The sequence below is a fragment of the Gallus gallus genome, chromosome 4 (genome assembly GCF_016699485.2).
Source record: "Gallus gallus isolate bGalGal1 chromosome 4, bGalGal1.mat.broiler.GRCg7b, whole genome shotgun sequence".
NCBI lineage: Eukaryota > Metazoa > Chordata > Aves > Galliformes > Phasianidae > Gallus > Gallus gallus.
The window spans coordinates 1300665-1326941 of NC_052535.1; the positions used below are offsets into that span (position 1 = coordinate 1300665).

The window sequence follows — 26277 nt, forward strand, 5'->3', positions numbered from 1 at the left end:
GTGCCCACTGCAGGCACTTCTCACATTGCAAGAGGGATGCCCCTGTTCACCCCACCAAGAGAAGGGCTGCACCCCCTGCTTCTCCAGAAGAGACCACAACATCAACTTTGCATTCTTGTCTGTGTGCTCTGTGTGCTGAAACTGAAACGGGAATGAGGTGTTAGTGCCTCCTTCCTCCCAGCTCAGCCCTGGTGTGCGCTTACACCTGCAGGCTGTGCTTGCTGCTCTTGCTCAGCTTCAGCTGAGAGATGCCTTTTTGTTTTGGTTTGTTTTTAATATATTTTTTGTTCATTCCCCTCTTTTTCTCTGCTGGGGGGGTGAGCTCTGTCCTACCCGGGAAGCACTGCACGCTCTGCATAGTGCAGTGTTGCTCTGCATGCTGAGACCCATCTTTGTAGGAACCCAAAGAGTGAGAGGAGCATCTGAGCACCCAATGCTTTGTCTCACAGTGAATACTGTGAATCTGTTCACACTTCAGTGAGTGAAACACCCTCACCACGCAGCCTAAATGCACACATGGCTCTGAGCACACGTTCTGAGCTGGCTGAATTGAGAGCTCTCCAGCAGACATCCCCACCAATGCAGACATTAGCAGCAGGGTTTACCATTGCTCACTCAGCCTAAAATCTCTGCTTTGGCCTTTTTATAGAAGGTCTGTAGGCTTACTTTCCCACTGTGCCTCTCAGTCAGAGAAACATGCTTCTTTCTCAGTCTGGTCAAGCTCCACATCTCTACACAGCAGTGCTGATGTGACTAATTCATGGGAATTCAAACCCAGTGACTTCTCTTTGAGCTTCCTCCACCTGTTACACCCAAGCTCCTGAAGGAGTTGTTTAGAATGGGAGTCTGTCACCTAAAGAAAACAAAACAAAACAAAACACGTAACAAAGCCCATTCGCAGCTGCTGTGGCTGCAAAGAAGCCCGAGGACGCTGCCAGCTCGCACTCTGCAGGCTTGGAGCAGCACACGCAGTGCCACCAACAGCTGGAAGCATGGGGCGAGCTGTTGGGTGCTCAGGGCACAGCCTGAAGTGATCATAGAATCGTAGTCTGGCTTGGGTTGGAAGGGACCTCAAGGATCATCAAGCTCCAACCCCCCTGCCGCGCGGGCTGTGCGACGGCACGGCGCTGTGCGACGCTCCCCTTCTTTTTCTGCCCTTACAAATAGCAATGGCACAGCGCCATGCGGACCCACCGACCCGCCTGCGCTCAGACATTATTGCAGCGTGCCAAAGCAGCGCCTCCCGTGATTGCTTTGGGGCTGCGGTGCTCAGCTGGCACCGTCCCTCCTCCGCGGTGACCGCGTTGCATGCAGCGGGGCTGCGTCCGTGCGAGGGCAGCGAGCGGCAAGCTGCTTCCCTTGGCCAGGCGGCCGGAAAAGGCCGGAACGGCACCGTCAGCACAGAGCCGGGGCTGCCCCCAGCGGTGTGTGCGGGGTTGGGCTGCGAAGCATCATCCGAACGAGCAGCAGCCGAAGCGCTCAGTAGGGGACGGCATCGCACCGCGAACGGAGCGAGCGCAGAGCTCCGCGCTGCATCCTGCCCCATCCTACGGCACTCAGAGCGGTTACTGGGGGAACGGACCCGAAAAGAACCTGAAAAACCCAAAGAACCCATTTGCAGGCTTTGAAATAAGGCACAGCGAGCACGAGTCGAGCTTGCAACATTTCCATTTAATTCCGTCTCTTTTTTTAACAGCCCTTCCCGTTACACAGAATAAAACCCACTGCCCTTTCTCTCACTGTACACATCGCCTCATAAAGTAAAACGATGGGGAAAAAATAATTCTAGAATAAAAATGCTTTGCAATATATACAGATGTACCTCGTTTTACCTTACAATGCAGAATATTTCAGAATTTGGGAAAGTATATGTCATTTTCTATGGCTATGTCTATGTTTTCAATGTCTATGTATTCCAAAGCTTACCTTCTTCACAGTGATTTCTGCCTGCATGTAACATCAGTCCTTCCCTTAGGATGACACCAAATAACCTCGTAGTGCCCCACTGAAGTTCATTAGCAACCTCTGTTTTTCAACTACAAAATTCCTGTAGGATTAAGACTATTTCTGTCTGACACAGCGTCCTTATTTTGGATTCGTTTACATTGGGTTTAACTGGGGAACCGCAGGAATGGCTCCTTAGGCTCCGGATCTGGAAGTCTCTCTTCCCAGTGTGTATTTCCATCATCCTGAGCTCAGAATGACATCGGTCACATCTCCCTGTGAGCTCTCCAGCTCTTGGTGGCCAGGTCAACCCAGGTCCCCTCAGAGCCTCGGGTTGCAGCTTTTCTGCAAGGTGCTAACAAGAGCACTCCTGAATAGGACCAGGCATCCACCACAGTTGGCTATTTTTAAAAACTCTGTCTACCACTGTATTTTTTCTTAATACTTAATGAGTACTTCAGAAAGGCCAGATGATGCTCCAGGCTCTGGGCACCCAGAGCTCTACTTTTAGGCAAAGCTCACAAAGAACTGGAGCGATAACCCAGATCCCACAGCTGTCACTTACAAGACCAGCTCCTTTGTAATACATTTCAAATGCATGCTGGGCTACCATAACTTCGAAGGTGCTCCCAAAAAGAATGTTTCTTTAGGAATTCAGAATCATACAATTACAGAATGGCCTGGGATGAAAAGGACTACAATGATCATTTAGTTTCAACCCCCTGCTATGTGCAGGGTCGCCAACCACCAGACCAGGCTGCCCAGAGCCACATCCAGCCTGGCCTTGAATGCCTCCAGGGATGGGGTACCCACAGCCTCCTTGGGCAAAGAAGGAACCACATCCAATCCTTACCCCTCTCAGCAGCAGAAAGGCACCACTGTGCCTCTGGAGATGCATCCAGGCTGCACATCGTGGGCAGTTCCCTTGAAGCTGCTGCTGCTCGGCCCCTGCAGACCTGCTGCCCCAGTGCCCAGGGCTGCTGCCTGCAGGGTGGGTGAGGGGGGATGAGCCCCGACCCGGGATTTCCAGATACAGGCACTGATCCTGCGAGCCCCACATGCAGACTGCATTTTGAAACTGAAGTCCAAAGTAAAAGCATCTGGGAGCAGGGCAGGAATCATCTTGACCTCTGCCGTGTAAATAACTTTGTGTCTATTTTGGGATTCAGTGAAGGCTCCCATCTCCTGGAAGAGTTTATAGATCTCCATTCCCATCTGAGATCCCACGAGAAGGTCACACCGCATTACAAAGCGACCACAGGGGCATTCCCATTCTCCTTATGGCTTTCCCCAAAGGGTTCATCGTCTCTCTCTTTCAGGGAGAACTTTTTCCTGAAGGCTTGCGTGATGCTGGAGGAGGAAGCCTTCCTGAAGGTGGTCAACCTCTTCCGAAAGTTGCCCCCCGAGAAGAAGTAGAGCAATGGGTCGAAGCAGCAGTTGGCGGCGGCCAACGGCAGCGTCACCACCACCGACTTCTGCAGGTAAACTGTGTCCTCACAGCTGGCGTGCCGCAGCCGCAGCACATGCAGGTGAACGGTGCGCAGGATGTGGTATGGGGTGAAGCTCACCAGGAAGGTGGCTGTCACGATGACGATCATCCAGATGGCCTTCTTGCGGTTGGCCTGGTTCTTCTTCAGGGAGTTCTTCAGGAGGGTCCTTATGATCATGGTGTAGCAGATGGTTATGATGATGAAGGGGATAATGAAACCCAAAAAGAGGGCGATAAAATCCAGGTTCACGATTATGTTGGTCTTCTGGATGTCCTCTGGGGGTTCAAAGCACTTGGTCTTGTTGCCGTGTTGGTAAGTCCCATTCATCAGAAAAGGAGTGCTCGTCAGGATAACAAAAATCCAGATCCCGATGCACACGAATTTAGCCTTCCTCTCCGTGACCAAATTGATGTTCTGAACTGGAAAAACGATGGCTATGCAGCGGAAGAAACTCATGGCAGTCATGAAGAAAATGCTGCAGTAGAGGTTGACGTACAAAGCGTAGGAGCTGATCCTGCATAGGATGTCACTGAAGAACCAGTGCCCTTGGTGGACGTAGTAGACCACGCGCAGGGGGAGGGTGCACACGCAGAGGAAGTCGGACACGGCCAGGTTGAACATGTACACCTGGAAGGCCGTCCGCTGCCGGAACGTCCTGATGAGCACAAAGAGCACAACACCATTGCCAGCAAAGCCCATGATGCTGATCATGGAGTACAGCGTGGAGTACACGCGGTTTCGGAAGTCATCGATGGCGTGTTGGCACAAGGAGTTGTTGAGGAACGTGGTCATCTCTTGTTGGGATGCACTGGGTGGATGGAGAGGGATCTCAGGTCTAGGGATGGAAAACTCAGTTATACAGCAGTTACAGTAGAGCTGTTGTGTTTCAGCTGTTGTGTTACAGTTGTTTAAAGCACCGCATGAAAATAAAACATGATTATTAAATGGGAGAAAAACCCATCAACTCTCTCTTATAGGAGAGAACAGCTGGGAAGGGATGCGGTCCTGCAAAGAGCAATGCATTAGTGGTATGTCATTAGAACCATCTGGTTCAGCTGCCGCTCCTACCCCGGCACCTGGCACTGCGGGGTCACATCTTCATACATCCCCAGCACTGCATCCTTCTTCCACTGCTATACCAGAGAGCTACAACTCCCTGCTAACTGAACTAGCTCGTCCTTCAAAGGGGCAATGAAAGCAGCCACAGCACAATGGTATTTAAAGTGCTGAGACCAGATCTAGTCCCTAAGAGCTGTGCAGCTCTGCTCTCCTCCTGGTCACTGCAGGAGGAAGCCCACAGCACGGCTTCCAGCAGGGGAAAAGAAGTGCTCCAAAAAGCACTTCTTCACTTAGAGATATAAACAAGTGCTGTGCACAGGAGGTGGAAGGTTGGGCCGCGTGCTGCAAGAACACTTTGAGATTGCTACCTCCATCAGCTCATGAAAACTCACACAGATAGCATCTGTGTACTTACCGAGGTGTCACGTATCAGTTCTTTCTCAGACATAAAGAGCGATACAAGATGCTTGAGATTAAGAGGTTGGAATGATCTCTTTGCACATTGCAGGCAGCGAAGGTTGCTACAAAGTATGAGCAGAAATGGGGGCAAAGCAGGCTGCGTGGGGAAGCTGAGCTGCTCTGCACAGTGTCACGCAGTGCTCAGGGAAGGAAGGAGACCCAGTGGGAAATGCAAAGGAGCCCCAGGGGATCCCAGCAGCACATTTGGGGTCAGACTTCCTTCTGCCTTTGGGGAACCCACAGAAGTTTCTGCTCACGGCAGCTGCCTTTCTGTGGCTGGGGCTGGGCTAGCTGCAAGAAAACCCGGGGATCTCAGATATTGTCTGCCTGGGAGATAAACTGTCTTATGTAATCTCTGTGCCACATTTGTGTGCGCTTTTTCAGCAGCACCGAGCACATGGTTTACAAACTTTTACCACCGCTGGGGATTGAATTTCAGTCTTTCTGATGCTATTCTGCAAGTCACTTGTGGACAGCGAGCAACCACACAAGGTGTTTGCCTGTAAGACTTCTGGGACCTGCTGCTTGAATTTACAAACACAGTCGGAAATGCCTTTGTAACCAGGAGGACAACTGATGGCTACATCATCGCTGTGTCTGCTAAAGCAGGGGACTGCTCTGCGCCTAGAAACGGAAAAGCAGAACCTCGCTTCCCAGCTGAGCTTTTAGCTCAGGTTTGCATCAGGACACGAAGACGAGAGTCCCTTCTGCCGCCCTGTGCTCACCCGGCAGCGGTTCGCGGAGCCGTTTATTTACGCACCGCTTAGGAACGCGCAGAAGCGCGGAGCTGCGGGACGGACTGAGTGCAGCGTCCCAAACGGAGCGTCCCGCGGTGACACACAGCGACCATTTCGTTATTGCGCGGCCGGCAAAGAAGATTGGACCGTCTGCTTCAAGCTGAGATGCGAAGCAGCATCGATCGTCGGCAAGAAACGTGGGAACCGCCCCGAAAGGCAGAGCGACCCAACCCAAACAAACTCTCTGTAAGCGGAGCGCAACGAATAAACAGCCACCGGGACCCCTCCGTGCTTACCGTGCCGATCCGAGCCGTGCCGATCCGAGCCGCCCCGAGCCACCCTGCCCCGCTCCGCCGCCCTTATAGCGGGCGGCCCCCCCGCCCCCCACGGGGAGGGACCGCCCGGCCCCGCTGCCGGGAGCAGCCCTCGTTCCGCGGCTCCGCCACCCCCGTTCTGCTGAGCTCTGCGATCGGGGGGCAGAGCTCCCCGCCCCGAGGCAGGCAGAGAGGCCCTGAACGCCATCTGGGATCAACATCACCACCAGAAAGGTGATTTTCTTCCCTTCCATCCCAGAGGACCACTGGTATTAATGTCACGGTCTAATATTAAGCTTGAGCTACTCATGGGGAATGAAGCATTTAGCAGATATTTTTCTCCAGAATTCGGGGTTCATTTCCATAGCTGCAGGCAGGAAAAAGCAGCCGAGCCCATGGTGTTCCATGTGCTGCTCCCTGCTTGCAGGACATGCAGCCCTCCAGGTCCTCCTCCTCCTCTATGTCTGGCACAGGTGGCACCTGACCCCAGTGTGATGGGGCAGGAAGAGGTGGGGGCGATGGGGGTGGGAAGGAATGCCTGGGGGTGGGACCTGTCAGGCAGTGACACCTGGCTCCAGAGCTTCCCAACCCTTTCCTTGGCTCATTAACAGCAAGGAAGGTCCCAGACCTGTCCCAGCTGCGTGCACACCTCTTAAATAAATGGTTCAGCATCAGAAGAATGCCACCGTGCTGGATGCTGCTGCTCTCTGGGAATGAACCACAAAAAAGATCAGGAATAACCTGGACACGCAGCCCCACTGCCCTGCTCCCCCTGGGCAGATCCCAGCCCCGCAGCCGACCTGTGCCAGCCCTTCCTTCCATCTTCCTGCTCATATCTCTTCCCCCCTGTCAGTTTTCCTGCACATTTGCAGCAGGTCTTTGGCTGCACCCCTCTGGGTGCTGAAGCCTCCCACCACAGAGGTCCCAGCACACCCGGAGGTGGGCAACCCACTGCCTGCTACCTCCCACACCACAGAGCCGGTGCTGCAGCTCCTTTTTGCTGTGTTTTGGCATTACTCCATTCTGCCATTCCTTCTGCTTTTTTTTTTTCTTTTTTTTTTTTTTCCCTTTTGCTGCTTCTTTTTACTATTCCTTCTGCTTTTTCACTACTCTGTTTTGTTATTCCTTCTCCTTTTTATTTTTATACTTTCCCCATTCTTTCTCCTTTTCTTCTTTTTTACCCCATGCTTCCAAGAGGGGGACGTTTCCAGCCAAAGGTCAGAGCAAGGTTGGGAAGGGGGTGGAGGGCAGGACTCACCTCCCCTCCTCTGAGCAGTGGGGATTCAAAACCGTCCCGGGCAGGACTATGGGGCTGGGCAGGTGTTAGGAGGATGAGGAGAAAAGGAGATAAACTGCAAATTTGGTGGAACAGAAAGCAGAGGAGGATGAGGGAGTGGTAGGCAACAGGTTTTTTTTTCTATAAATGACAGGAGGTGAGAAACCTTGGTGTCAAAAAGCACACGTAGGAGGAGAGATGGGGGGAAAAGATGTAAAATCTTGCACAGTGGGGGTGAGGATGGGGAGAGGAAGGAAAGAGCTGTGGGGTGCTTTGCGAGAAGGACAGAGGCCAGGGGGCTGGCTGTGGGGTTTGGGGTGAGCCAGGGCAGTTCTCACCCAGCAGCTCATTGCCTATGTGATGTTAAGTGGTTCCTTACCTCTCCTCTAAAGTCAGCAGACTTGGTGTGCTTCTGGGGGACAGCCAGCTCTGCAAGGAGCCCAATGGCCCCACTGTCCCCTGACTGCCCCTGCCCCCAAACTCTCCTTCCCAGCACTGTGACAAAGATGCTCAGCTCTCCCTTACTCGACATAAACATCACATCAATCCGGCACGCTGCTCTGCTTTTCTCTTTACAGATAGAATTTCAGGCAATTTTCCTAAAAGCCTAAAGGGTTTGCAGCCTGCGTGAAAAAGCTCTTCGGTTTCGGAAGCAGCCTTCCCTCTGCCTATTTAGGGGGAAATCAAGGCGGCAGCATTTAGTGATGAAGCAAAAATCTTCTCTGTGTGCTGCAGCTTCCTTCCTCTCCTGGGACTCACTAAATTCGGCTGCTTCTCATTGACACCCCCTGCAAGGAGCGAAGCAAGCTCTGCTCTGTCTGAGTTCAATTGGGCAGGCTGGGCCATGCGGTGATGGAGGAGGATGAGCTGCAGCAGCATCACTCACTGCTGGATGCAGCTTCTAGAGAAAAGCATGACCTGGAAACTGGGCTCATCCCAGCCACGTCCGCCCCTTTGGTGAGGGTGAAATAACACTCCTGATGAGAGGAGGTGGAGGAGGGTGGGAAAAAGCAGCCGAAAGTTCTGGTGCGGGGTAATGTTGGTACTCTGACAGTGGAACGTGGGAGGAAACAAAATAAAATCTCTTTTAGGCATCAATTTCTGTGCCCTGGCAGCTGAAACCCCAGCGTCATTCCAAAACATGCAACTTCTGCTTTGCACCCATGAAGAGCTGCACATTTTAACTAGTTGGTCAGAGAGATGATGTAAAGCCAGCTGAGATGGCGGGGTGGCATCAGCGCTGTCTCTGCTTAGCAGCTGTTTGCAGTAATGCATCTGCTGGGAGATCCTCAGGGGCTTAAATACATCACCCAGAGCAACCACCACAGGGCAGCATTCAGAGAATCCACCATCCTTACCCTAAGCATTCAGAGCATCCTGTGGCTGCTTCACACGCACCGATCTCCTTTCCTGGGAGGAACAACGGAAGGGGGTGGGTTGGGGTGGCATCTCCACAGCCGTGCTCCCTGCTTGCCTACTGCACCTCAGGGGCTTGGGGCAGGGAGCAGAGATTGCAGGGGATTCTGCCTGGGAGAGTCTGTAGGGACCTTCTAACCATCTCCATCCCATTTCATGCAGAAGGAAAGGATGGGGAGCTGGGGCCAGGACTCCAGACAAGCACCCAGGGGCTGGGTGCCCCATACAAGAACACTGCAGGAGCATTTGTTAAAGGGAGGAAGCTTGAGATTCCTGTTGACATTATGGGATTGGCTTTACCAGGTGGCAAACGGGTTTGGAGTCCTGCACAGGAAAGTCGCAGTATCAGGAGGTGCTGTCCCCACACAGCCAGCTGCTGCCACCCCTCCCTGCCTGTGCACATAGCAAGGGCACAGCTTTGAGCTGCACCTCCACCAGCCCACAGCTCACACGTATCACTCACAACGTGAGAAATACAAACAGCATTCAGTGCCTGTCACATCCTTATTCAGAAGCAGCAGAGCCTGTTCCTGTCGGTGTGCCAGGAGCCATCAACTGTCACTGATTCCCACTTACCTGGGCAGGCTCCCACTGACCCAGACTGCAAAGCCCACCTGGTTACTTTGCTCTTAGACAAAGAGCCATGCTTCAATTTTCCAGTTTCGATCCCCACCGTGAGACGGTGCATTTCTTGCTTCTTATATATTGACATGCAAACTTAAGACAGAAGTCACCCATTGCTTTTTGCTATCGTTCTCCTGCAGTCCTGAGGCAGCACATCTGCTGTTCATTTCCCAGTGCAATCACTCCCCATTCTGTGCTATCAGATCTGCGTGCCTCAAAGATGGGAAAACCCACCCCCAGAAAGCACAGCCGCGCTCAGGAAAGCATTTCTCACTTCTGAAGCTTCTGCTTTACTTTTCTACTGGAAAATAGCCCCAAAAGCCAGGAGTAGTAAGCTGGGAGTGCAGGCTGACCTTCTTTTCTTGGAAAAGGGCCTTGGATAAACATGGTTAAAAATCCATGGATTTTTGGCACTAAGATTTGCGGGTGGCTGCACATTTCTTCAAGTCTGAAAGGTGAATTTACGAGCATTGCTACATCTCAGTGTTGGTAATAGAGACGCTCTGTGTGAAGCAAGAGCTGTGTTTATCGGATGCTACTGCTGAGATGCAGTCCCATACTCAAAGATGAGCAGATAACTATCTGTGACACAATGCATGTTAAGCATGTGGCCACAGCAAAGCAAAGGTTGTGCTTCTCCTCTCATCTCAGGACAGCCCTGCAGCCCCACCAGCTGGCTCTGGCTGCCTTCGCTGGAGGCTTTTCTTGGGAAATACCCTTCAGAACCCAGAAGTTCTGCCTTTCAGAAGAGCAGCCATTAGAATACAGCTCTCCTTGGAGCAGCACTGGCTGCTATGGGTCTACTTCAGGTGACTTCCTGCCACACAGCCTTTAAAAGGCCATTATTTTCTCCCCCAGCTCTGCACCCCTAGAGGAGTGGGTCCCATAGAAGAGCCAGATGTAAAACCAAGCAGGGGGAGTACCCACAGCCCAGCACCCATTGCTGTATACCAGTGCTACTCAGCCCTGCTGCAGGTGCCAGCAAGGAGAGCGGTGTTCACTCTGGATGTGGATTCCATCAACACCAAATCGAGTTCTGCACTGCTCTCCAATGGAAGCATAGTGACAGATGAAGACAGCGCTCCTTCCCACAAGCAATGCGAGAGGGGGGCATGGGGCTGCATGATGAGATTTAAGTGAGCAAACTTGAGTCATGAGAAAAATGAGTACAGATAAACAGATATGCAAAGTAATCCGCTTGAAGTCAGAAGGGGAAATGCTATTAGAAACGTCCTACTCTCTGTGCATTCAGTTGCTTAGAATTTTCCCTTGTTTAAAAGGAAAAACTTAGAGAGGAAAGCCCCACATAGATGGTGACACAGTTCCGGAGGCTGTTGGTTTGGATCTGAGGTTCAGATAAGGGACCGGCATCGCAGAAATCAATTGGAAGATGCTCTTGCAGCTGCTGCTACACCTACAGCAATTCCACATCCAGCTGCTACAGCACATATTTAACCATTAATCATGGGGGATACGGCAAGGAAGCTTTCTGATGTAGAAGCTTGGCCCTCAGTAGTCTCATCCTCTTTTCATGGGCCCCATCAGTGGGCAACAACTCACTGCATCACACCCTGCTGTCACCTGCTGCCTCAGTGCTTCCCCCACACCACCCACACTCCCGGTGGCCATAACCCAGCAATGTTCCACTTGCGGCTCATCCCTGCTCAAGCACAACCAGTTCTGCCCTGCCCTGGGAGCCAGAAAGTGTTACCACAGGGGCCAACATCACCAGTGGGTGCACCACAAGTGCCCGGTGGATCACCGATCCCACTTTAACACAGCAAGTCAGACTGGTGCTGTTTCATGATGAACCACTTCTTGTCAAACCACTGTTGCAATACCTTTCCAAGAACCATGGGTTTATTTTTTTTTTTCCTTCTTCATTAAGGACCTTCTGCAATACTCCGAGTTTTGCAATGCCCTTTCAGCTCATTGCATTTTCACTGCACTCAATGCAACAAAGCGCACACAGCAAGCAGCTCCCTCGATTGGCACACCTGCTCGAGTTGAGTTCTGCAAGAGGCAGTGCTCTGACCCAGTGGTGCTGCCCTGTGGGCAGGGCTGGGGCTGAGCCCAGAGCCCCACGTGTGCCATGGAAGGTGCAGGTTTGCTGGGGGCATTTGTGTCCCAGAAGCACAGCAGCTGTGGATGTGCTTCTCCCTCAGTTCACAAGGCAAAACTATTTGGCAAGTACAGACCGTGAATATTGTAAAGCAATAAGAACTGATCTCAGAAACATTGCTCTGCTTCTTGAGAATCAACTCAACGTTCGGAGACGCAGCTCAGCAGTGGGAACTGCTTTCCTCCAAAGATAACTCCCTTCTGTACAAAGAAGGCAGCAGTGCTGGGAAAAGAGATTTCCCCCTTACAACTGGATATTTCGCATTTCACCAGCAGCCCCAGCTAAGCACGTACACTAGTTATTTATAAATATATACACACACTCATGGTGCTGATCTAATTCCTGGAAAACCACATCCCACCTGGGACCTGGTTTTTATCAGGAAGCTATTCCAGTGTTTACTCTCAAGTGAGCTCTTTATTCTATATTTCCTATTCATTTATTTCTATTATTTCCAGTTCTAACCTGAAGCATCACTTCCAGTAACTGTCCCCTCTTTCTGGTGTTAATTACTGCAGACAGTTGCCTCATTCTCTCCCTTCCTTGGCCATTTCTAAGTCACACTGCAAACCTCTGGCTGCTGGCTTCAATGAGTTGTGCCCATACCAAGTGCACGGTGTGCTTTCAAATGTCTTCAGCTATTTAATTGCTTGTAAGATCATGGCTCACTGCCTTTGTTCTTTGAGTCAGCCCAGTGGCCGTTCTCATCTCTTACAGCATAGGCTGCACAACGAGGCAACAGCCACAGCACCAACGATGGACCTTTCGCAGAGTGATGGCTCTCAACCCTCTTTAGAACCCAAGCTTCTAAACCCCAGTTTGATAAGCTGGGGTGTTCCCTGCCCATCCATTTAATGACCTTGGGTGGTGCCAAGCTAGGAAAGGTGTCCTGCAATGAACAAAAGTGGCATGTCTGACCTTTAAAGTCACTCGTGCAATGTTAGTGCAACAGCACCTTCAGATGTGCATGTGCCGAGCTCGGGCAACAGCACCTGAAGTACAAAGATGTGTTCGTTTCTGTGGGTCTGAACATTGCTGTAGATGCAAAGACTTTGCTGAAAGAGGAAAACTCTCCTGTGGAGGGGATGACAAATAGCACACCCTGCTTTGATCTGGAGTGCTTTTTGTCAGCAGATACCAGTGGAGGTTTTATTCTTACAAAACTGAGGTCCCCTGATGCTTTGATTAAAGACTGCAGGGAGTTTCTAGGTTTTGTTTCGAATTTGCAATCTCTGGCACACGTGGACAGCTACAAGTGTGCTGGTGTAGTTTGTGCTCACCTCTGGGGCTGCTCGTGCAGCAGAACTGGACCTGCTCTATGGGACCAGGCCAAAGAGGGACGCTGTGTCCCGGGATGGACACAGAGCCACAGCCACTGCCAACCTCTCCTTGAGAGGTTCAGCCACCCCTGCCAACTGTCCACATAACTGAGATTTATGGCTGACTTTCCCACAAAGATCATCCAACATCACAAAAATTGTCCTTTTTTGGGCAATCTGAGCACTGCAAGATGAATCAGCTGTGGTACTGTTTAACTTACATGCCAAGACTGAGGAGGATTGATATTAATGGCTATTTATTCAGACACTTGTACTTAGTTGGGGCTACAAGGGAACTGAAGGGTCTGGCATCTTCTCAGCTCTTGCTGTGCTCCCAGCACCTGTCCCCAACCACAGACTGCTCCTGTCTCATCAGCCGTGTGTGTCCCAGGTGCCACACTGAGCCCTACAAGAAGTTATCATCCTTTTTTCCCTCTGCAGTTCCTTGGCCCAGGCCAACACCGAGAGGACTCCAATGGTGAGATGCAGAGCCTGCCTTTCCATACAAAGCGTTTTGCACTTTCCAGTCCCATCCTCCAGACAGGAGGAAAGCAAGCGGTAATTAAAGGCTGGAAGCCCTCCGCTTCCCCTCACAGCCCTCAGTGACGCCCCCAGCACCAGCGATGCCCACACTGGGTTATGTTCTTGGGCAGGAAGCACCCCTCCCCAACATCTGGGCTGGCAGAGAAAGCCATTTTCCTCTGCAAACCACTGATGTGGCCTTAAAAACCAGAAGCCTGGTAATTCCCTGATCTAACAGATACGTTACTCCATCCCCCCGCTCTCCAGTTCTTTTATCAGCTTCAAGAGGCAGATGATCTGCTCACTGACAACCCCGGAAACCCAACACCAACTTTCTCTGATCTCATGGCCTGAATTACCCTGAGCAGATAAAACCCACAATCACGAAAGCTACAGCTGCCCCATACCAAATGAAACCCTGCCCCGCCTGCTGGCACCCCCTGCTCTCCCCTCTGCTGCAGAGAGGTGACACTGGGAAGGTCACAGAGAAACCCCCGGTGCCAAAATGACTTCCGTGGGTTTGGATTGTAAACTCAGATGAGATCTGCAGGTAAGCCAAGGGATCCATGCACAGTCCAGGAACAAGCTGAGGTATGGATGAGCAGAGGAGAAGCCGCAGAGTAAGACCTGCAGACCAAGTTTACCTTCATCCCAACCACAGCTTCCCTAGCCATTTACCCCTTAAGCTCTGTCTTTTCCATAAAGGACACTTATTATTACTGTGAAGTGGGGATGCCCATGAGAATCAAATCATTGAGTCCTCCCAGGGATGGGTTTGCCTACAGAAGTGAGGGCTGCAGGCTCTTTGTGGAGGAGCCCTGATTTTGGGGAGGAGGTGGGAAGGCTGCAGGTGGCTGAGGGCACAGCAGGGAATTTCCTGACTGCACAGCTCTACATCAGTGAAACATTATCTTAATCGATACAAATTTCTCAGCCTTTCCAACACATTACATAGCAAGTACAGGGTTGTTCACAACTCAATTAGCCCCAGCTATGCAACGGACATCCCCTAGCACAGCTCCAGCTCTGACCCCCACTGAAAAACTCCTTACCTGAATCCTTCCTTCCTTCTTTCCATGTACCTGAGTGCCTTCAGCCCCAGCACCCAGCTCTGCTGAAGGAAGGTCTCTGCAGCCTGCTGGTTACTCCAGAAAGGATTCAGATGAGGGGTTCCCCTCTTCCAACCCCCAGCTGAGGCAGTCAGACACAGTTCCTCCTCCCCTCGTGATTCACCTCCACCTCCTCACTCCACAAGAGCAAACCATACCCACCTTTTCCTGATGAGGGGAAGTCTATAACCCCATGATTGCTCAGAAGGAGCAGCTGTGCTCCACGTGGGGGCTGTTTTCAATGGCTGACGTGAAAAACAACACGTTGGGGCTGCCTTTGAGAGGAAAGCACAGTGACACCTGACATGGGGCAGATCCACCCACAGCTTCATCCGTGACTGCGCCGTTTGTGCAGCCATTTGTCCACAGCTGGATTTGGGGTTTCTCCCCTCTCCATGCTCACATGTGGCTGTGTGCTGCCAGGTTAAACCAGCCTGCTCATAATTACATCACCAACATCACAAAGATTAAATAAGACCACGAAGAAATCTTGACAATGAGGGACAGTGGCCAATTTTTCAATGTTTAAACATTCGGAGCATTGAATAGGCCTAAGTAACTCCCTTAGGACAGCTGGGCTTCCCATGTATGTTTCTGGGGTTTCCAGTGACTTTGACAACAGTGCAATTATGCTGCTCTCTTGGGTAACTGTTTTCTAAGTTCCTTTTGACCATCTGTGAGGTCTCTGTAGGAGACAATTCACCAATGCCTGTCTTCTGTCCAAATCAAACATGTCTCCTGAGATGGGAATTGCATGGAGGAGCACAGAATCATTTCTTCCTTTCATTCTTTCGGGCAAGAGCAGTGCCATAAATAGCTCTTCAGATCTTTTGTTGGAAGCATAATAAATGTTTATTTCTGTCAACCAACTTTCCCCCTCTGAGGACAAGCAAAGTGGATTTCTGGTGAGCAATGAGAGCAGTGCCAGGAACTCCTTTTGGTCCGTTTTCAGCTTCCCACAGCAAAGCAGCTCTGCCTGATGGCCGCAGGCACAGGGGTTGGGATGGGGACAAATCCTGGCAGTGCTTCTGGTGGGTCAGGGCTCCAGGTCAATCTGTGTGCGTTTGGTGGGACGTTGCCCTTACAGAAATACATGAGATGCCTCTGTTGAATGGGACAGATGTGGTCTTGCCATCCTGGCAGGAGTCACCAGATGCGTCCATGTGTTTATGGCAAAGAGGATTTCTTCCTTCTGATCCCACAGGACTGCCCTGTTCCCTTGAAGGCTGTCTGCCTTCTTTAAAGCGTTCTTCAGAAGGGAAATATTAATGTTTGCATAGGAAATCGTAGAGCACATTTTTAGATCTAATTCAATTAAAACCCGACAAGATCTGAGCAAGTTTTCCATTTCCTGGAGCTGGGAAGAGGGATGTCATTCTGCTGAGCTCACCTACCTGCATCATGCCCAGATCCCAAGGGCCGCTTCCAGTGAAGAACCGAACTGACACTTCCAACGAGTCATCACTCCTACTCAATGATCATTTCCCATTCCAGTTTACAAGACTCAACAAACTCAGTCTTCTAAAAAAAGAAAGAAAGGATGAAAGGAAAATAATCCCCAAATGTCAGAAATCAGAGCCAACCAACCAAAGAGAAAACAAACAGGAGAAAATCTCAACCTCAGACCATCACGGCCTTGGAAAATGCCTGACGCCAAGACGACAAACACAGTTGAAAGCATTTTCTCCTACAGTAGCTTTGATGTGACCTCTTTTGCCTCGAGGGAAAAACAGAAATTGGAGTCGTGCTCAGGAAAAGCATCACAAGTGTTTGTGGAGGAACTGTTTCCCAAAGGAAATCTGGAGGAGCAGCAGTGTGTCCTGCAGGCACTCAGGAGAAGATCTGGGGAAATCAGTGCTGGTCCTTTGCCAGAACGGCAGTCATTTCATACAGTGGGAGGGAGAAGTGTGTGTGCTGCACGCTGAGCAACAGGCATACGTGCTGCACCAGATCTCTATATAAGCATTGTAAATGTTATTTTTTTCACGCTTGAAAGAAACAAGATAAATGCAAAACACACCACCAAACATGTGCTGGAAATAGAGCTGCTTTGCCTCTCAGGGGAAAGGACCCAGAGGCTGTGGGCACGCACAGACCTGTACCACTTATTGCACTAAGATGGGTGCCAGAATGCCTGAGATGAAGCAGGGATTGCACTGACCCATTGCTCCCAATGGTATGGCTTAATCCCAGCTCTTATCTCCCTGGAAGCGTTGGGGGACTGGAACTCCTGCGGCCATTCCTGCTTCCAAGAGGCACTCACACTGCCCTGGTTTGCTGCTAGGAGCAATGATAACATGGGAGGGACAGAGGGTGCTGCTCCGGAGCTGAGCACCATTCCTCCTGAGACTGCAGAAATGAACTCATCCGCTCCGTTGTGGCACATCTGGGTGATGTGGATGTGGTTTCTCTGCCTTTGTCACATGCTTCACACTGGGTGAGGAACTCAGGTGTGAGGAACAGAGGGTTTCTGACACCAGTTGGACAATGCTTGGTGTTCTCCAGAAAGCAAAGCCAACAGCCTACCAAACAGTGTGCACTCAGTGCCCCCTGATTCGATCTCTATGGGAAATGGAGGTGTCAGAACCACGTGGGAAGAAGCTGAAAGTCTCAAGAGACTTTTCGTTGGGTTGCTTATGTAATGCAGAAGAGCGGAGGAAAGTAAAACTTGGCATATCTCAGCCTGAAGTTGAGACTCCCTTATTCAGGCAGAGCATATGGGTTAACCTCTTGCGGATGGTTGTGGTTTTGGCTCTCTTTTTCCTGGAAAATCTGGTAAAAAATCCCCACAGATTCTTCCTGGTTGTCCCCTGCATCCCATCCCAGGGAACAAAGCCAAAACCCTTCACCTATTTTATGGTACAGGTTAGACTGGATGACTAAATCTGCAACCCCTTCGGTATGTGAATACAAAATACCACCAAGAAAGTTATAGGTAAGGAGAGAACACAGATAAATGATAACTGTGGTAAGTGAAGGCAAGTAACAAGGGGATGCTTACAGAAAGCCGTCTGCAGGATGAATCAGAGAATGGCCTGGGTTGAAAAGGACCACAGTGCCCATCTCATTCCAACCCCCTGCTATGTGCAGGGCCGCCAACCAGCAGCCCAGGCTGCCCAGAGCCACATCCAGCCTGGCCTTGAATGCCTCCAGGGATGGGGCATCCACAGCCTCCTTGGGCAACCTGTTCAGTGCGTCACATTGAGACAAAGCACTGCAGCAAAAACCCTCTGTTCTGCTTCTGTGGGCCCCAAACAGCAGTGAGAGCGTGCAGAAAACCACGTGATGGACGGGAAGAAATGGGCGTGAGTGCTGAGGAGGGGTTTGCACAGAGCACGTCACAGTGTAGAGCCCAGGGCTGTGATCCCAGCACTGCAGGGCTGCTGCATCTTCACTTGGAAAAGTCATCAGCTGAAAACGTGCAGCTTCAAGCAGGAGATTCCCAAAGCTACAGGGATGAAGGGGAATCTCCTCCCTGCTGCTTGTGCTCTGGAGGAGGCATTTCCCAATGCACTGCTCGTTTCAGGATTAGAAATGCTGGTTAGGCAGAAAGGAAGGAAGGAAGGAAGCAGCCAAAACCAAGCGAGATTTGTATTAACAATCATGCATCTCTGTTCTACCTGCACTCCTGTGCTTCACCACCATTTCTTTGTCCGTTTGACCTCCTATCTTGATCCATTCAATTCCTTAGACAGAAGAGATGAGGCCATAGATCTTTTCACTGTTCCCCCATAGAGAAACCTTTCCTATCAGCTGTGCAAAAAGGGCCCGTGAATTCATTTGAGCCACGTGCAACCCCAGCACTTACTGCAGAAATGGAGAACAGGGGCAAGAAAACAAAGATTCCATATCCTCCATGTCATGCTTTACCCAGGCACAGATATAGTGCATCCCTGCTGCTCCTCAGGGTGGGGAGGGGGGGCACATCCCATAGGGGGCAAGGAGGATGGTCAGAGAATGGTGGTGTTGGCATGACCTGAGGAAGGGTTAACCACCAAAGAACAGAACTTTGGACTCGTTTCATAGAACGGAGCTGCAGAGTTATTGGAAACAAAAGCTGCTTTCCAACAGCTTCCTAAAAAGCTTCAGGAATGTTGGGGAAAAAGCCTCAGCAACGCCCGAGCACTGCAGGTGATATCATTCCAACGGATTGCCTCAGAAATGCTCTCTGCATGGTATGAAGGGGAAGAAACCAGCAGTGGGATTGTTTGGGATGGGCAGAGCCCCCGGGGGGTGCATCAGAAAGAAGGAGGGAGGGTCAGCAGTGAGAGAGAGGGGAAGGAGTAGGAGGCAATGCAGAGCTGGAAATGCTCTGGTTTGAAAAGCAAAGTGGAGCACTTTGGGCAGAGAAATCAATGTTTTCTTACCTAGTGTTGAATTCTAATGAAATCCAATTGAATTCCAGGCTCCAAGGGGAAAAAAGAAAGAAAGAAAGAAAGGTGAAGAACAGCACTAACCGATGTACAGAGCTGGCCCAGCACTCAAACAAGGGTGCAGCAAGAAGCAAACAGGGAATGGAAAAGCACTGGAAACCATCTGTAGTGGAATTCCAGGCTCACAGCCTGAACCAATGGGTGCGCTCTGTGAGTGTGGGAGTGCGGCGGCGCGGCGGTACGAACGGGGGAGGGACACATTCCTCAGCTCGGCTCTGCCTGCGCGCTGCTACCGGGAGGGGTGAGTCGATTCTTTTTGATGTCTTTCCCTCGTGTGCCTATTTCTTAAATAAAGGCTTTGTCATTACCTTCATTTGCTCTACCCCATCTCATGGTGGCACCCAGATCGGTGCGAGGCGGCTTCGTGGGGCTGGGGGTGCAGGAGGGGACATTGAGTGGATCCAGGGGGCGAGGGGGGCTGCCCAGGGGCTGTAGGGCAGGAGAGGCACTGTGGTGCTGGGAGGAGCGGAGGGGTTTGCTTTATCTTTCCAGCAGTGATCAAAGGTTATGGACAGGCAGGGTGCCGGGGAGGGATGTGACCCACCTGCAGGATTCGCGCTCTTGCAGCTGAGAATTCAGTTCTGTCATCCTGACAAGCAGAATGCTCAAATGGAATGGGAACGGTCGCTGCGAAAATAAACCCCCCCTGCGGCACGAATGAACTCGTTCCCATCAAAATCAAACACAAAACCAAGCAGAAATCAAAGCACAAAGCTGGGCTCGCAGGGCACAAAGCAGCACAGCCTTAAGCAGCATCTTTAATACTCTGTTTTGTTGTAGGAGCTCTGAGTGTGAGCCTGGTGTTTGGGATGGGTTGGGAGCAACGCCGTGTGCTCACAGGATCAGACAAGTTGGAAAAGCCCTCACAGACCCTCAGCCCACTCCACCGTGCCCACCCCCACACCCCCCAGTGCCACATCCCCACGGTTCTGGAGCACCTCCAGGTGCCCCCCCTCCCTGGGCAGGCTGTGTTGGTGCGCCACTGCTCTTTTAGAGAAGGAATTATTTCTAATATCCACTCATCCTGTGGGATTTGCTATTCTCTCTCACCCACATCGGTGTCCTCCTCTCAACCTGTGTCACCCCCAGAGAACAGCAGGTGGAGGCTGATGTCAACATCACTGCATCACACCCAGGTAACCCCAGTAACACCAACACAAACACACACGGGGATGGCCCGGTCGGGCAGGCTGCTGTGCTGCTCCAGCTACATTGCAACGCTCACAAGAAACTCATGTTCACAGCCAGCGTGTGAGAGCTCACGCATTGCGAGCCCACGCTCCCCTATAATGCACTCCAGCTGTGGCCATGTGTTTGAGGAAGCGTCTGGGACTCCTCTGCCACACGGGGCATCAGTTTTTCCAGCCGGCTGAAAGTGCTGAGGCAGTTCATACTGCCATGATTCAGGCGACGGCGCTTGTGAAACCTCCCTGGGATGGTGCCCAGCAAAGCAAACCCTGCTCTGACGTGGTGTGAGCACAGCGTTATCTATAAAAGCCAGGGAGTGAGCCAGGGGAACCACACACTGCTGCGGAGCACACACGGCACGCGGTGATGGGGAAAGCCAGCCCTGGCTGCTGCTTTTTTCAGCAAATGTAAGTATTTTGGCTTTTAGACAGAGTGGAAGCTCGGGGAGCCCACGGCAGGCAGGGCGGTCTGTGGTGCTTTGGGTGTTCTCCTCCCCTGTGTGTTCTCAGGCACAATTCCAAGAGGGATTTTGGAAGGAAGGCTTTGCCTGAGAGCAGTGGATATTTTTTACGCACCTCATAGGTTACAGCGACAGCAAGGACAGAGCAAGGACTGTGGGAGTCACTGCTCACTGGAATTGGTGAAGTGTCCCAGGAGGGCAATTTTGGTACAGATAAAAACCAGCGCGGATGGAAACGTGGCATGAGCCTGAGCTGAGGCTTCATCTGAAACAGTGCAAACAGACCTGCCCAAATGGCACTGTTCCCAGGCAGCACCGCGGCAGTGGGTGACATGGGACAGAACCATGAGAGGCTGTTGGAGAGCCCTGAACTCAGAGCTGGCACAGTTTGGGCTGCCCTGTGCCAGGAGCACTGCCCAGCTCCGTTCCATTTACTGGAGCAGTACATCCTGGCAGCACTGGGAGCTCTCCCAGTCCCAGGCCTGGCTGATTTCTGCCCATTTCCTCAGCTGGGAGAGAAGCATTCCCACCCCAGACCAACGCACAGCCAGCTGCTGGGAGATAAACATCCCAATGCCCACGGCAAGGGAGGAAATGGAACCTCGTTCTGCTGCATTCTGGGTGGGAGCTGTAAGCACCAAATCACAGCGTGTGAGGGGCAGACGGAGGCAACCACAATGGCCCCATCTCCTGGGACAGGAGGGACACCTCGGGCACATCTTGAATGGACAGTAGGAAGGCATCATCCTTTGGGAGACTGCAACTCCTTCCCAAAGCCCATGGCGACCATAATGGAATGCAGCATCATGTAAAGCTTTCAGGAAGGGAAGATGTGAAAAACAAGCTGAGTTCCTGAGCATCTGGTCTGGCCGCTTCTGAGCACGGCCCCTGGCTACACCGGCCGCTCAGCATCCCTGGACAACACCCATCACTGGGAGGGGCTTTGGCTCATCACCAGATCCCAGGGTGAAGGACAGGACCACTGCCCAGGAGCTCTGTGCTGAAATGCTTCACATGGCCGTGATGAAGGTCTGCTGCAAATCCACTCAGCGGTGTCACTTTCCTTCCAAACCTACATGGCAAAAATAAAAGATGGAGGAAATACCTGGATGGACAGACAGATCCAAGAAGCCTGGCTTTATGGCAAGCCTTCCTTCCGGTTCAGTTTATTTTCCAGTTAATGTTTACCTGCACATTCTCCAGAGGAGATGTAGAACCCCATGTCAAGGAGCTGCACACTTCCCTCGCCCATTGAACCGCCCAAACCAGTTCTGATTTGTTTGCTGCCCTCCTGGGAATCACAGCCTTGAATTCAGCTGGAGCCCTCTGGCCAAACACATTGATCTCCTGCATGCAGCAGCCAGGTTACAGGGACATCTCATCATGCAGCAATTCATGGTAGAGATCCACTGTTGAAAAAAACATCCATAAAGGTACCTGATGACCTTAGAGGCCTTTTCCAACCTTAATGATTCCATGATCCCAAACAGGGAGGAACTTCCTTGAGAAACAGAACACATCAGAGCTCAGCTATATGTAGCACAGCTTGGCTTTCCTCCACCACCAGCTAGAAGAACAAGCTTCCACACTGCGGGCTGGGAGGGTTTGTTCCAACAGCAGATCCTCATTCCAGCAATGCTTTTTATCAAAGCAAGTGGTCAAACCAACACTCAGCGACCAACCCTCCTCTTCACCTCCACTTCCAGCTGCAGTGAAGCAATGCCACATCTTGAAGGTGAGTGGACTGTAAAGGGCTGAGCTGGCAAAAGCCCTCATCTTAATGGAGAGAGCACTGAGCTACAGAGAAATGCTGCTTTTGACAGAAAACACAGATTTTTTTCTAATTAATCACTGTGGAAAATGAGGGTAAGATGAACCACGTCCCAGTTCAGCTGCAGTACAGCGGTGAGTTTTTCCTACCTCTTCAGCAAAGGATTCCCCCAGGTTGGCTCAGGTACATAAAAGAAGAGAAAAGGTGCCCATGGATCCTGGATGAGTCAACCTGGATGAGTAACGGAGCCTCACCAAGCAACGGGAATCCCACCCTTACAAACACTGGCTCATGCAGTGCCTTTCTCAGGAATTACACCAAATTGTTACTTTGGCATCGTCTCACGAATACAAAAATCAGGCAGGAACCATGGCAGCCTCCCAGTCCTGTTGGGTAACTACAGGAAAAGCCTTGCATGCAGTACAAGCCCCAAGGTGCTCCTGCCAGGGGGAACAACAATGCCGTTTCCTTCATCTGTGATCTTAATTGACATCAGGGCAATTTAACAAATGAGCATCTCTTCTAATCCAGGCTGTGCTATGCTGACTCCTTCCGCTCTGATTCATGTTTTAGCTTTCTTTCATCATCTTCAACCCACATCAAACACTGCCAGCAGTCGATACCTTTCTCAAACTGCTGGCCTTACAGATGGTCACAGCATTCTCACTCGTGTCACAGAAGGCTTCATCAGCTAATTCAATAAGTGCGAGCCCTGTTCCTTATTCTGCAGGTCCTCCTGATACATCATTCCTATAATTTCAGATAATTAGCCTCTCATTTTTTCCATCCCTCTAGGCATGACTTAATTGTAGCTTCTCCTAATCTGCATTGCCTAGCTTACTCCTTTGTAAGAATGCCTTATAAACACAGTATCAAAAGTCTCAATGAAATCCAAAATATACTTATCTTGAATTTTATATACATACATACACACGCTCTGTCCCCAGGGTCTATCACCCTGCTAGAGAAGGGAGCTTGGCCAACTCAGTGTGCTCCACCTGTGAGAAATCCCCTTTGTATTTCCTTATCTCCATCCCTCAGATAAGGTGTTTGCCGGGAAGGGGCCCCTCTTGCTCCTCCCTCAGGACGGGGTCTGCTTTTCTTCTCCAAGTTTTCTGGAGCTTTTCCCATTTGTCTCTTAGGACTCCTTGGTGATAATCGTGATTATCTCTGAAATTGCTTCATCCAGTTTCAAAGGCAATGGATTCTTTGCTGCAGAACTGTTGGCTCGCTGTGCAAAGCTGGAAAGAAGATTTGCATAATGGAAGTAGCACTGTTCTGACCTCGGTTTCCCAGTATTTTGCCCAGAGTCATTACAGTTCCCTGCATTAATTACGAGAAGATGCTAGGATCCCCTGGGTTTGTGGGCCATTTCTTTCTTAATTGATGCACTGTGAGGATTTCACATACTGAATGACTCCAAATCTGGGTAACAACCAATGGCCCAGCAGTGCTGCAGTGTGAGGGTGTCTGTCCAAACACGTAGCATTTGTCTGGAACGTATCTCACCGATCTCACATATAACCACCTTCTTTATATGCATTCCAGGTATTCTTCCCTCGCTGGCATTTCCAGGGAGAGAGACCACATGAAGGATTTCAGAAGATACCTGGTGCTTAAATACATCCAGTACCTCGTCCTGTCATCTTCCAATACCATCAGCACCCTGCTGGGTGTGCTGGGCAGTGGCTACGTGATGCTCATCCTGCAGTCCTCCAGAGTTTCCTCCAAATCCACTGCAGTTTTCATCTCCAGCCTAGCAAAAGCAGACCTCCTCATTTTTGTGAGTGCTGTTGCTGAGCTTTTCCTGTGGTCCTCCAGTGTTGTTGTCCCACGCACAGCATTCACATCAGCACTGCTGCAGAACCTCCTGACGGCCAACACGCACATCAGTGCGCTGCTGCTCAGCTGCGTGGCCGTGGAGGCATACCTCATCACCTTCCTCCCCACGGAGTCCCGCAGCCTGCGGACAGTGAGGAACGCTGGGCTGACATCCAGGGCCATCTGGCTGCTGGTTGCTGCTGAGTGCACCCTGCTGCAGGCTGATGATGTCCTGAAGGCCAGCAGCACTTCTCCATCCTGCAGCCCTGGTGTCTGGCTGCTTCACCTCTCCAGCGGGGCTGCAGCCCTCCTCAGGGCCCTCAGCTACCTCCTGGGCATCCTTCTAAGGATTGTCAACGTCTACATCTACTACAAAATATTCTTCAGCGTGTCCAACAGATCTTCAGTGAGGACAAATTAGTGGGCATGGCCAGAGGGAGCGGCACATCAACACCAGGCAGAAGACACTCCAACACAAGGGGTTTGGAAACCTTCCAACAACCAGGAAGCCAGGGCTCGTGTTTTGGAGCACAAATGTGTCCTGTTTCCTGATGCTGTTTGCTTGGTGATGAGGATTGTGGAGGCCTGAGGAGACCTGGAACCCACAGGTTGTGCAGTGGAGCAACACAGTCCCACATTGGGTATTCTCAGTCCGGAGTCTGCTTGCTCTGCAGGTAAAACAAACAGCATTTCATGAAGGACAGCGAGAAGTGAAGCAATCCAAATATACCTATATAAGAAACAATGCTTAGAGGCTTACTCAGGGAAGCACTGAGCCAAGAGCTGTATAATTGTATACGACAACCATTATTTATGTCCTACAATCTCTAACTCAGGTGAAGCACGGGGCTCAGCAGTAGGATCAGCAGACAAGGGGGGTTTGAGAGATGAAACTACTTTGGTGTGTTCTGCAGTCTGTGTTCATTCACAGCCCTTGCTACCTCCCCTCTCCCCCCCAGATCTCTGCTGCTACATCAGAAACCAAGCAGTGCTGTGGGTGTGCACGGCTGGCTCTAAGCAATGAAAGCACCCAGCTCTTACCTCAGCCGCTTCAGTCCTTTACAGCAATCTGATCCTTTGACTGCAGTAATAGACCTCAAAACAAAGCAATGGATATGGTTATCATAAAAAATAATCACAGAGGCTATCAGCCTAAGTGCCATTACAACAAGTACCAGCAGTGTCAGAGGCACTGCCCGCAGGGATGAGGACAACACAGGGCCAGAATCACACAGAGGGCTCATGGCAAAGCAGGGCAGCACCGAACCACATGGCTTAATGAGCTCTGCTGCAATGCCATCAGTTCGGACACCGCCAAGCAAAGCTGATTCCTTCTGCAAGGAGGAGTTAATAACTTGCTGTGCTGTGATGTGTCCTGGTTTTGAAAGCTTAAAGAGAAACAAAACCTGAAGTGCTGTAATCAATAAAATTCTGCTTGTTAAAGCACACATGCTGTTAGAAATGTGCATTCTTTCTGAGGATCCCTCACTGCTGTGCTTTCAGCAGCTCCTCCATCAGCCCACACCCCATTGCAAGCAGATCAGAGCTTTGCTACAGAAGGCTCACAGGACTTTGAGCCTCAAACCACCCACCTGGCAGCAGCATTTGTGAACCTGATCTTTGTGATGGCTGTCACAAACCCTCAGATCAACCACCTTCTCCTTAAGGAACTGATGAAAGCAACTACTGAGCATGACTGGACTTAGACAGCACCCAAAAGCAGGCAGCATATAGCAAATCGCAGCAGGAATTTACTTAGAGCTGGGCTCCTGAGACCAAACTGTGTGTGCACCTTCTTTTGCTCTTGCCCAGGGAGGCATGGCGCTGTAGCAGCACTATGTCTGCAGCAGCTGTAAAGCAGCACAGCCTGCCCACCCCCCCCTCTCCCCAGGAAACCACACTGCCTACTTTGCTTGCTTTGCTTACCCATCAGGTCAGTTCTGTGGCTGTCAGTGTCCGCATGGTTCATTTCTTGCTTTATCTTCAAAGTTTTAAAACTGGATATATTTATAACAATTGATAAAATGATTGCCATGGGTTCATCTTCTGGGTGTCTGCTCAGTGTCCAACAAATCCAGAGCCAGTCATGGCAGCATTTCAGTGGGACCCAAAGGGCTGCGGCACCGAGAAGCAAGGAAGCAGCACAAGAGGATGCTGTCTTCTGGAGATGGAGACTTCATAATTGTGCTGAGACGCCAGCAAGTCCATGCTGC

General features: G+C 51.0%; 2 protein-coding genes across 11 annotated transcripts; one reads left to right on the plus strand and one right to left on the minus strand.

The window, feature by feature from the left end:
• Positions 1-1650: 1650 nt before the first annotated feature.
• Positions 1651-18884, minus strand: CYSLTR1 (cysteinyl leukotriene receptor 1). 8 transcript variants are annotated; one of them, XM_040699974.2, is made up of 5 exons: positions 18759-18884; positions 18012-18077; positions 15786-15912; positions 14554-15640; positions 1651-4269 (listed from the first exon to the last, which is right to left on the minus strand). In XM_040699974.2, the coding sequence occupies exons 4-5, from the start codon at positions 14748-14750 to the stop codon at positions 3189-3191; spliced, it is 1278 nt and encodes a 425-aa protein (XP_040555908.1). In that variant the 5' UTR covers positions 14751-15640; positions 15786-15912; positions 18012-18077; positions 18759-18884; the 3' UTR covers positions 1651-3188. The 8 variants fall into 8 exon arrangements, with proteins under 8 accessions (XP_040555908.1, XP_025005926.1, XP_025005925.1 ...); XM_025150158.3 differs by lacking the exon at positions 18012-18077 and having other exon boundaries at positions 18849-18884; XM_025150157.3 differs by lacking the exon at positions 18012-18077.
• On the plus strand, positions 18851-25512 carry LOC422150 (c-X-C chemokine receptor type 3-like). 3 transcript variants are annotated; one of them, XM_025150161.2, is made up of 2 exons: positions 18851-19065; positions 23792-25512. In XM_025150161.2, the coding sequence occupies exons 1-2, from the start codon at positions 18851-18853 to the stop codon at positions 24483-24485; spliced, it is 909 nt and encodes a 302-aa protein (XP_025005929.2). In that variant the 3' UTR covers positions 24486-25512. The 3 variants fall into 3 exon arrangements, with proteins under 3 accessions (XP_025005929.2, XP_040555913.1, XP_420151.2); XM_040699979.2 differs by lacking the exon at positions 18851-19065 and adding an exon at positions 20347-22207; XM_420151.7 differs by lacking the exon at positions 18851-19065 and adding an exon at positions 20347-20419.
• The last annotated feature ends 765 nt before the right edge of the window (positions 25513-26277 follow it).

What these genes read in the sequence shown, in the direction of transcription:
- CYSLTR1 (XM_426249.7), bottom strand. Translation starts at nt 6,257, where the DNA reads ATGGAAGGGAAGAAAATCACCTTTCTGGTGGTGATGTTGATCCCAGAT. An exon ending in GCACGGCTCGGATCGGCACG is followed by an intron (nt 4,270 to 5,985) that starts GTAAGCACGGAG and finishes TTCCATCCCTAG; the next exon opens with ACCTGAGATCCCTCTCCATC.
- LOC422150 (XM_025150161.2), top strand. Translation starts at nt 18,851, where the DNA reads ATGTACAGAGCTGGCCCAGCACTCAAACAAGGGTGCAGCAAGAAGCAA. An exon ending in GCGCGCTGCTACCGGGAGGG is followed by an intron (nt 19,066 to 23,791) that starts GTGAGTCGATTC and finishes TATGCATTCCAG; the next exon opens with GTATTCTTCCCTCGCTGGCA.